At 44.9% G+C, this 11,950-nt stretch overlaps 1 protein-coding gene across 1 annotated transcript; it reads right to left on the bottom strand.

Annotated features, from left to right (window-relative positions):
* Positions 1-859: 859 nt before the first annotated feature.
* she (Src homology 2 domain containing E) lies at positions 860-11,547 on the bottom strand. Its single transcript, XM_023843211.2, has 6 exons — positions 10,490-11,547; positions 8,021-8,147; positions 5,005-5,253; positions 3,854-4,043; positions 2,954-3,073; positions 860-1,928 (listed from the first exon to the last, which is right to left on the bottom strand). Exons 1-6 carry the CDS (start codon positions 10,979-10,981, stop codon positions 1,745-1,747), a joined length of 1,362 nt encoding a protein of 453 aa, XP_023698979.1. The 5' UTR covers positions 10,982-11,547; the 3' UTR covers positions 860-1,744.
* Between the last annotated feature and the right edge of the window lie 403 nt (positions 11,548-11,950).

The following is an 11,950-nucleotide window of genomic DNA, read 5'->3' as shown; positions in this document are numbered from 1 at the left end:
CTCGCTGTGGCTCAGCAAGTGACCTCCTTCTGCACCTCCTCTAAACAAAGCTTTGTGACTCAGCCCCTGAATTATTAATGTGCACAGAAAATCCCTAATGCAGAAGTCACCTGTGTCTCACGGTTCTCTCCCTCTCTTACTGCACCATTACTTTTCATCTCCTTGGCAAGCCGTACGATCGTCTGACACTAATCGGACTGAACACCCTTTCATCAGGTGTGATTTGTTAGATTGTTTGGTTTTGTTATGTGGAGGTGCACTGTGTGCCAAAACAATGTTTTATACGGCATTCCTGGTATCAGTGAGGTGAGATTTTATTTATGGGTCTTTCTCTCTGTTCAATGTAGAAACAGCCGTACCTCACTTCTTCCAATCACCATGGCAACCGCAATGCCCTTTCTAGCAGAAGTCGAAACACCGGCAGCGGCTACACTGAGACCCATATGTGCACACGAGTCAATGTGAATAAACACTGTGCGTTTATCCACCCATCTGTCTTTAAAACTGCTTATCCTGGTCGGGGTCACTTTAAGAGTTTCTGCTCATGATAATTACATTCCTCACGGCCGGCACCGAGGACTGTCTCTGATGTCCCTGGCTGACTGAGACTGAGTACGACTTAGCGTACTCAGTCTCAGTCAGATTGGCGCATCTGTGCATTCATGCGTGCAAAAGTGCCAGTGAAGCAGATGGGAAACAAATAAATCAAACGAATTAATGATAAACTAGCACCGTAAGCAGTTACTTAATGCAGCCGGATATGCATGTGGTAGCATGTGTGCGATGAACATGCTTGTTAATGAAACTCATTTAATGTGATTCATGTTGTTCAGCAAAAAGACAAACAAAAGCCAATACATGCCGTTTTAAGAATTACACATCCGCATTCTTTATTTTACTCAATGGTTCATTGTGTTTTTGCATGTCAAGAGTCAATCTGCTTGAGTAAAGTAATAAAAAAAACACAAGTGTCCTGCACTAAATCACACAGGTAACCAAAATCCATATTCCATCCAAAGGGGTCTTCGGCGTCTCTCTTAACGTTGGGGAAATAATCAGCAAAGATGCAAGGTCTATTCTACCATTCACCCAAGACTGGCTTTAATATTGAATTAACCGAGCACATCAATACGGAACTGAATTGTGCCACATATCACAAATCGGCTCTGTCACCAAATTACATTCATTAACATAAAACAATGAAATAAAAGTAAATTGAAAACAAAGCAGTTTCATTTTCTATACAATACTCCAATGCAACCTGTTGGGAAATTAGATTCGTAAATACTTCTGCTTTCATATATCTTACAAGATAACCTTTAGTTATCTATAGGCGTTATGAAGGCCCTCTGCAATATGCAAGTATTACCACCAGGGGGCGTATAAAATGTACTGTTGAGACCTTTGAGTCCTCAGTGAGTGTTAATGATACGATCGCTAGGCAGTGAAAAATACTGGGGAATTTGAGGACGAATGAAATGGTGCGAGCGTAGTAATTAAAAATGTATTACTGTCAGATCTTTCATGCATAAAAATTTCATTATTTTACCAACACCTGAACCTTTCTGCAAACTTCTTTAAATCTGATGGCTAGCAGAGGCAGCTGGACATGGAGCGATGGCAGGGAGTACGTCTGAAAAAGGGCAAAAGTATGCAGCTTGTCAGAAAAATTGCTTTCAGTGGACAGGATGAGCCTCATCGCGCCTGCGAGCCCGATGCGTGACTCTCGGGACATGGCGGTGAGTCAGTGCAGGCGGGGAACTGGGTGCTGCAGGGTCATGTGCTCTGCCCCGGTGAACGGCAGCCGCTGGGTGCAGTAGTGGTGCACCACCTCCGGGATGCTGGGAAACACACAGCTGCTCTGGTGCAGGGTGAAGCCGCTTTCTTTGGTCTGAGCCACGATAATGTGAACGCAGCCCTGACTTGTCCTGGAACGAGGGACAATGACAGAGAAAATCTGTACAGGCTTTAGGAAACATCCTTACCTGACTATCTGCTTCTCACGCACAGGGACTGAACGACTGTGGCAGTTTGCATCGAGAAAAAAGTCCTCAGCGATGCAAAGGAATGCTGACAAATTGCAACATCAACAAGGCTATTAAAAAAAACTGGGGCACTCATGAATCGGAGAAAAACAAGTCCCTGAATTATCAGTTCAATGGCTGAATTGTACCTACAAGTGGGGTTGGTTAGGATGACACTACAGGACAGGATCACTGTGCCTGTGAGGTTCTGGCGATATTGTCTGCCAAGCGTTGACCCAACACAGGCGCACGTTGCCCCTTATTTCCACCCCGTCATGAAAAATGTGTAGGCAAGTCAGTGCTGTAATGAATATAAATGGTAAGACTGAAAGGCCTCACTGCCTCAGTGCTAAACATGACTGAACCTTTAGTGCACATAGAGTTCACACGTACACTATTAGGCCAAAAGGTATTTGGACACCCCTATTAATTAGAGGAATTCCCAAATTAAGCCATGCCCATTGCTGACACAGGTATATAATTAAACACACAGTCACACAATCTCCCGTAACAAACATTAGCAGCAGAATGGCTGGTTGTACAGGAGAGGGTAGTGACTTTCCACTTGGCACCATCGCAGGATGCCATCTTTCCAACAAGTCAGTTTGCCACATTTCTGCCCTGATAGAGCCGCCCTGGTCAACCGTGAGTGTAGTGATTATGAAGGTCAGAACGTCTGAGAGAAACACAAGCTCACAGAAAGGAACCTGATCACCCAACATCAGTACCCAGCCTGAATGGCAGTAAATACCACCCACAGTAATCCAGCTTCTAACAGAAAGCCTTCTCAAAACACTAGTTCAGCGACAAGACGCCGACCAACTTCAACCAGTGATTTTGGAATGAGATGTTGGCCAAGCTGATACCCACATGCTTGGGTACATACACCCCTACGTGTGCAGGGACGGCGAGGCCACGACGAGACTCACTTGAGGGCTATCGAGTACTTGCTGGTGCCCGACTCGCTGTTGCGCACCAGGAAGCTGGCCTCCTTGCAGTGCTGGAGCTGCGATTCCGCTTCCTGTCGCGTCACGCAGCCGTGGTACCAGCTGGATATAAGGCAGGGTGGGTGCAGGGAGCGGGGGGTGACGGGAGCGGGGGTGACGGGAGCGGGGGTGACGGGAGCAGGGGTGACGGGGCAAGTCAGAGACACATAACAGCCGTGAGACACGCCCTAAAGAAAATGCATTTAACTGTAAAAGCCCTCATATAGGAAACTGCCATTTCTAAGTCTGTGTTTGTTTGGTTTTTTTTTTTTAATTTTGGGCAAGTGTGTATTTACGTGGCACATGAGTGTAACTTAATAATGTACACAACTAGCAACCACTTTTATCCTGCTTACTAACAGTTTACTGGCAATGACATAAATGGACATTTCACGAACATACCAAAACGAAGTGAAAAAAGAAAAACAAAAAGCGTATGGAGTAATGAGCCAGCCTGTTATCTCCCAAGCACACCATGTACACCCACTCATACGGAATGCAGGCTGGGTGTCACAAACATCCAGGCGGGGGTGAGAGCGGACCCACAGCAGGTCCGGGAACAGGCAGCACATTGGCATTTGGGCTCGTGGGAGTTTTACTCACACAAAAATATTCTGAGACAAGAATGAAAAATGATTGGTTCAAAGAGATAACCAATCCGATCTTGGGCAGATGTCCAACTAACCAATCAGATGTCTTGGTCCCACCTCCTCTAGTTACTTGGACTCGCCTCCTCTACAATCTGATTGATTACCTCTCTGAAACAATCATTTTTCGTTCTGCCCTCAAAACATTTTGTGTGAGTAAAACTCCCACAAGCAGCATTTGGCGCAGACTCCTTACCTCTGCTTCTCCAGTGGCACCGTCGGGTCGACTCTGTCGGCGTCGCACATGAGCCCAGGGGAGGACGGCGGGGGAGGAGAGGACTTAAGGATCTTCTGGCTCCAGCTCTTTGGCCGGAGGCGCTGCTGGCGCACGGGGTGTGGGGGCTCGTCCTTGGTGGGGGAGGAACGCTCAGGGGCCTCAAACTGAACTGAGGAGAGACGGGGCAGAGAAGGAGGTTACATCACTGTGGGAGACGAACACCATGCTGTGTCATGGCCTGCTTGGCCCGTTCCTGCTTTTAGATATGCTGGATGGGCGTCTTGGGGGGGGGGGGGGGGGGGGGAAGGGCTATCAAGGATCAAGGATTTTTATTTATCATTGTGCAAGTGGGTTATACAAGTGCAACAAAATTTGGCAGCTGCATCCGTAGTAATATAAATAACATTAAATGGCTAAACAAAGTACAATAACTATAGTGTAGAAACATATGACAAAGGAGTATATATCCATGGAAATTCACTGGGAAATATTCAATAAATAAGCACTTCTGTGATGTAATCATGTAAATGACAGATTTGAAGGTGCTGCACTGTAGAGTTAAGAAAGAAGTTTTAAGGTTCCTTAATAATACTGTAGAAAGGTCAATCAGTCACAGCAGCATCAGTGTTGAGACGGTAAAAATTGTTGACTGGGGGGTGGTATCCCGTTGGGTAGGCAGGTCATTTGTTTAGGTGGGCACTGCCCACTCCTATGCCTACCCCAGTGCCCACTCCTATGCCCACCCCCGTGACCACTCCTATGCCCACCCCCATGCCCACTCCTATGCCCACCCCCGTGCCCAGCCCAGTGCCCACCTGCAGTCAGCCTCGCCCTCTGTGCTCATAGTGATTTTAATTATTTATTTCCTCCATACTATCATTATAAACGTTTAACGCTTTTACAGGAGATTGCAGGTCCTCCCTATATTTCCTCTAGATTTCCAGTGTCCCTAAGGTGCCCATTGTGTGTGCAGGGATGTATTACACTACATTACCCAGAAATACATACAGTGCATTTTCTATGGCAGTCTGGGGGAAGAACTGCTCACCCACAGATGGGTTTGGGCTCTCGTATTTCTGTACCGCTGAAGACAGAACACTAAACTCTACTCTTCCAGCCAGCCATGCTACCTGACAGTGCCCTGACGATCTGCTCCTTCTTCCACTCCCAGGGCTGCTCGTACTCGGCGGACGGTCGCGGGTCCAGCTCGGGCCGGGAGGCCAGGATGCAGACCGCCCCGGCCTCCTCTTCTGCACCTCCTTCATACGGTGTGTCGTAGATTTGCAGGGCCGTGGGTCTGACGTCCTCGGCCGCCTCCTTGCCTCCCTCGAGGAGGGCAGACATCTTCAGGAGATCTTTGGAGCCCCTCCGTCGTATTTCTGTGGGGTACAGACGCGCATGCATTGCACCAGAGTTTGCAGAAATGCATTGATTGAGCACCACTGCAGTTTTTATTTATTTATTTATTTATACTTTTTTTATGTCAGTTCAAGCAAATGTTTTCTTATACTTTGAGTTTTCGTTAATGATAACAGCCCTGGTGCACACATGCTTCAAATGAGCACCGTTGCAGTTTGTAGCCCTTCCCGTTACGGCTGACACGTTATATCATATCATTTTAATCCATTACACTTCAGTAAGTACCCACTGAATCTGTCAGTGCAGCCAAACCAAACCTCGGGCTGCTGTTTAACACGGGGTGGGGGGGCGACAGGATTTCCCACTGGGATGGCATGCCCAGCCCAGACAAGCAGAGCTACAACTGAGTACAACTGTAATTAAAATACAAGGTGTCTAAGCTACAGCACCTCCCAGTCCCCAGCATCTCCAAGTGACTCTATATTTCTGCTCTTGTTTAACACCTGCAAGCCAAATTTGACAAATAAAATCAGTCATGTGGGAGGTGGAACAGAACAGAATCAAGAGCAGAAAGAATTAAGAAGAGCTTCATCCCACAGGCTATAATGTACACAAACAGTCACCGAACATAAAACCAAGATGCCTCATCTTCCTCTTCCACAAATACTATAAATACTATACATATATAATCTGTATTTGAATTGGTTACTTCTACAACATACATTTACATTCATTCTATGGGTCATCATTTACATACTGTATAATGTACTCCTACATTCCATAATTTATGTATGTTTATCCCATATACCTTACTTGTAAATATATATTTTTTTGTATATATTCACATTTTTTTGGCCCAAGAGTTTTTTTTTTTACATTTTATTTGTACAGTTTAGCTTGTCCACAGAGGTGCATTTCTCAGTATTGCCTGCATACATGCGACAAAACTCTTGACTTGCCTTGAAAAGTGGCCACAGGACCACCGGCTTGTACCACCAAAGATGTAACATTTCAGGTTATCAAGAGTTCATCTCTAGCACATATTCGAATACTGTTTGAACACATTTACAAATAGACTGCATCGGTGTACAGGAAGGTGCTGAGCCAGCAGCTGACCGGCTGTGGGGCTGTTCCTGGACGGCCTCAGCTGAGGAAGCTGGCGTGAGGCGCCAGGACGCGTAACCGAGCTGTTTGCTTCCCGGGTGACTCATTTCCAGCAGCTAGAGGCCAGGCGCCCTGACCACGCGTGGGAAAGGCATGCCGGACTTGGCCGGGGACAGGAAAGACCTGCGCTGACTGGTAACTAGCATGGAAGGTGCTCAGGGTGCGGATGGTGGGCGTGACTGGTAGACTTTACTGATGTTCTTTTGTATCATCGGTAGCTAATAACGTCAGTCTATTCGGAAAAAAAAAATTGCCAGATAATCAACATAACTCCATAGAATCCTGACACTGCACTATACCACCAACAACCACCTTCAGCTCCCATACTTACAGTGCTACCAACAAGGTAGTGATCAGTGCTGTGCTCAGTGACGTCTAGAAGGCTGTACTGAGGCAGTCGATTAGCTCAGATCGTGTGATAGTACCACTAGCTAGCTAGGCATGGCTACGGGTGTGAGTTCGTAACTCGAGCTCGGAAATTTCAAGCGAACTTAAAAATTGCCCTCGACTCTCGTTATTCATACGCCTCGTATTTGGTCAGAAATCCATGAAGCAATTCATTTTTCTCCTCCATAGAGGACATTATGTTTTTGCGCACATCTCTAAAACTATATATGCCACATTATTAAGACCTGTTGCTCCTTAAATTGGACAGTGAAAACTTTAAGACGACCTCATGTGAGGGTGAGGGTGTGACCTTGGCATTTTCCTCTTACAGTCAAACCAATATTCCAATCAACATTGAAGACTTTTTCCCTGGACCTTAAAAAGATGCAAAAACTCGCAAAAAAAGATGCGAAAACTCGCAAGTCAAAGACTTGTATCATGAGGGAAACCCATATTAAAGATGTACTTTTCTGAACACTACAATGGCACTTATTAGCTGCTATATTATTGTAACCCCACAATGTCACTGGCCACTTAATCTGTGTCATGGCCATTGTGTGTGAGCTCCCACTGAAACAATGGCGTGACGAGTTGAAAGGTCGCTGGAGCACGTGACTGACTGGCTGACAGATCGACCCTTTTCCTGACTTCTTGAAAACTACTGAAGGGTGCAGGGGTGGGATTTTTCAGATCGGGGGGGGGGGGGGGGGGGTGGCATGTAGTAGAAGGGGAACAGCAGGGGGCAATTTCCTATTCAGAGAATGGGTCCAGGAAACAGAAACAGGAAACCGGAAGTAGACGCAGGAAACTGCGCCCATTGTCCCAGCACAACATCATCGCCTGGGCAACCGCTTGGGGACGTGCGCCAGTGAGACGCCCACAATCTGCTGATTATTTTTTTTTTATTGCTCTCTCTCTCAATATATTTCTAATAATTCTCCACTTACCTCTTTCCATGTATTTTTTATGATTATTACTCAAATTCCTTTCTTTTACTGCTAGTTCCCACAGTCTTCCTACAACATCAGCAAACACCCATACTATTGTCCACCTAAGTCAAGCGCTACAATGTAAAGAAATGACAAGTATCACTCACAATTAGGATGGTACAATGTATCAACATAAATGAGTAACACTCCCGATTGAGACAAACCCAGAAAAGTGCATGAAAACCAGTGCTCACTCCCACACACACACACACAAAAATCTATCCTAACGAAAGCTCCCGATGAATACCTGTGATAATCTGCTGGGCGTCATAGGGCTCCATGTATCCATCATTCTCTGCGATCCTCTCCGTCTCTCTCTGCTCCCTGGTCTTCTGTGCATCAAAGGGGTCTGCATAGTCCTCCAGAATGATCAACTGGAAGACAGAGGAAACAGCATTCATCCATCCATCTTCCAACCATCGATCCAGTACAGGGCCGCAGAAAACCCCGAGCCAACCTCAGGCAGCCCAGGGCACAAGGCAGGGGGACACCCTGGAAAGGATGCCAGACCATAACAGTTGACCTGATTCACCTAACTTCATGTTTCTGGACCATGGGAAGACACCTGTACAGCAAGGGGAGAGAATGCAAAGTCCACACAGTCTGAGCAGTAGTGAGATTCAAACCCCCAACTTCGGAGACACAAGGTACCCCAGAAGAAGCATCTGAGTACCAGATTTATTACTATTTGAATGTCAATGACCTCATGGCCATTAATAAAACATTATCACTTTGAGGAGAGGTATCACTCCAGGGTTTTCTAATGAAAATTCCAACCACAGAAAATGCCATCATGGATAGAGGAACTTTCTCCACACAGAATGGCAGAAGCGGCATGGAAATCGATTTGTGTGCAGGAACCGAACACTCCCTTTGAGAACATGCAAAGTCAAATTGGTGATTTCTCCCCTCAGTCTATCGGGCTTTGACAGAACACCTAAAGGCCTGCAGCCCCCTGAATGAGACACGTTTGCTACTGGTGGCTGTACAGCAGTATCCTGTGTCTTGCAATGCAGCTTCTGAGGGACTGTTGGAGGAACCGGTTCCTGCGCCCACACAAAATAAATTAAAGATTTGGGGTCTAAGATTCAGTACTTTACAGGTTTGTAAAATTCTGGGAATTTTGAGAAATGGAAACTTTCCATGGGAATTAATGGGAACATACAGGAATTTGCAGGAATATATTGGAATTAATGGGAATAAACTGGAAATTTGTAGCCCATTGTTGACTATAACAGGGAACTTAAATGTAGCTGAAAAACAAAACATCTTGATGGCACTAATAATGATATCATTGTGTAAACACGTCCTTGTGAGTAATTATAAAATTATAAAAAAATATAACGTAGTTATATTAAAAACACCCCAAAATAAGCATCTGCATCAAAATGCACTGCTTAAAAGTCACATTCAATATTTTATTATTCATCCAGTTTACTTTCTTTGCCATATCTGACAGTTCTCGCAAAGTTCCATATTCCACAGTTCAATATCTCCAAAATTGCCTGGTTTAACTTCCCATGGAAAGTTTCTGTAATCAGTGGCTGTAATCAGGGAGTCACTGGTTCAAATCCTAGAGCAAGCAGACTGATGCCACTGTCGGGCCCCTAAGCAAGGCCCTTAACCCCTCCACCCCTAATTCGAGAGGCACTAAATACTGGCTGACCATATGTCTGTGTGTCTCATGGAGAGTAAGATGGAATATCTTTCAAAAGAGACTGCCAATTCTAGAGACAGCAACATCAGTGGCCACCATGAAAACAATGGGCCGGAACGAGAAAGGCACACATTCTGGAAATATTATTGCCGGCCCCTCATTTTATACTGCCCCACCCCCACCCAATTACTCTTGCTCTCCCTCACATGTATTTTGCTTTATACTATCAAAGCCTAACTGGGGGGGGGGTCCCATTCTGGAAGAGATTTGCACCTAAGTGTCAAGTGACATAGTGCTTTAAACAACTTGATAGCATTCAGTCAGCGGGCCAGAAGAAAGGTGGGGGGGGGGGGGGGGGTGAGAGCGTGAGAGGGTGGGGCAGGATGATACAGGGACAGGAAGGGGGCAGGGAAGTCTAACTGTTACCTGTGTCAGAACAAGGACAATATAGGTAGACCAATCATAAAACCCCTTTGCAATGAACTGGGGAAGTGAGCTGGGGGCAGACAGGCAGAAACAGGGGCCTGTACAATGCAGAAGAGACAAAAGAGTATCGGGGAGCAAAAGGTGCTATGATAATAGCTGTGAGATCAGCTTTCATATATGACCGGCTCATTCTTCACCTTACAAAAGTGAGCTCTTAATGGATGGGTTGTTTTCTCAAACAGGAACACCCATGTCTATATAAAATAAGGGCCTGTTCTGTTTAATAAAGCTGGAATTTAGTGATTATTGAACGCCTTGCTTAGTTAATGATGATTATCAAGCAACACCAAGGAAACACGTGCCAAATTTTCATGCCTAGGATTTTCAGACTGAGTAGATTAATTTTTTAACGCGATTATATACGTAACTGAGAACACGCAATAGATTCAAATTTCAGTGTAATTCACGTCAGGACCCTAATTTTTCTAATAATTCATTACATGTCAAAAAACGAGTTAAATCCACTTACCAAAAACTAAATAAAGTTAGAATGCTAAAATGTTATGTTGGTTTGTTCAAATACGTTCACATTTATAAACAAATAGCTACTGCAATGGGAGTTGTATTACTCACCGTTTCTGTTTTATTTGCTGCCTTTGTTTTCTCACTTTCTGTGACCCCTGGGCCACCGGTACCGTTGCTGTAGTTTGGGTTCTTCTCCAGTTTGTCTACTTTGATCAACCTGCTTGTGTAGGAATTCGCCAAAGTCGAACTTTTGGGTGACCGCTGCTCTTCGGCCGCTGCCTCAGTTTTGTTCTTGCGACTTTTGCCCGGAATCAGACTGTCCCATACTCTCCCGTCCTTGACCGAACCGGTGGTCCCATTTCGTCCCAGCTCGATTGCCGAATTTTTCCGATTTCTCCCGGACAGCAACGAACCCACCCCGCCACCGTCACTCTCGGAGGTTTTGCGCAGACTACCTTTATTGCCGCCGGTTCTAATTACTGTACCGACCGTAACTCCTGGCTTTGTTCGTGTTGTTTGAGACCCCGATTCGGAAGACAAGCGGATCCTATCGGTTCCGTTCCTCAGGGTAATGGGGAAATCTCTGAACCACTTTGCCATAGCTACTTATTTTCTAATAATATGTGTGTGAAAATCTCCCAATGCCATATACGCATCGATGCGCGTATTTCAATTAAAACTACAATTTGCGAACTCAACTGCGAATTCAACGTCTTATTACACATTCAGTCAGAGATTCAGAATATTTCTTCGGGTCTTCTGTCATTAATGACATCGCATAAATGTTACACTTTTGTTCGATGTTTTTAACTCTTTCATTCTTATTTAATTACGATCGCCGGCAACAAAACATATTTTACTCAAACTTAGTCTTCACTATTCCTCGTCATACACAAGTTTTACCCTTTTACCTATCCGCCCAATGTACCTACAACTGCATTACCTCATTAGTGTCGACTTTTAGGCTATTATTTTATCCCATCTCCCGTTTTTCATTTACCTCTTTCGGAAACTATTCTCGCAGAATAAAGAGTTGCCTTTGCAGTGGATACACTCGGAAAAATTTAAAGTTCTTCTTAATTCTCACTGAAGATCCCATTCCCGGAGCGTCCAGACTAAGCGCCTACCCTGCTCTGAGTTAGCATTGCATGGACTGGGGTCCGAGGCATAGGTGGGAAGGCGGGGGAGGGGAGGACGCTGTAAAGATGGGGCTGGGGGGGAGGGTGACTGGGGAAGAGGGGAGTGTCATCTGTGCAGTTACTCATACGATAAATTAAACAACTGTGGGTATAACATTATCTTTCATAAACGCTTTATCCATTTTTAAACACTGAAACCACGCAATTAGGTCTACTAGACAACTTAAAAAGGAGCCATTGATGTATTCCTAATACATTTCGTTTTTAATTTATCTATAATACGTAAAAACAATGTAACCATTAAATTTAGTTTATCTGTACATTACATGTGTCTTCTGGGTGTTGTTAAACTGCAAATGATAATAATAATAATAATAATAATAATAATAATAATAATAATAATAATAATAATAACCTTATCCAAACAATT

This window comes from Paramormyrops kingsleyae, chromosome 9 (genome assembly GCF_048594095.1).
Source record: "Paramormyrops kingsleyae isolate MSU_618 chromosome 9, PKINGS_0.4, whole genome shotgun sequence".
NCBI lineage: Eukaryota > Metazoa > Chordata > Actinopteri > Osteoglossiformes > Mormyridae > Paramormyrops > Paramormyrops kingsleyae.
This window is presented reverse-complemented; position numbering and strand designations above follow the sequence as displayed.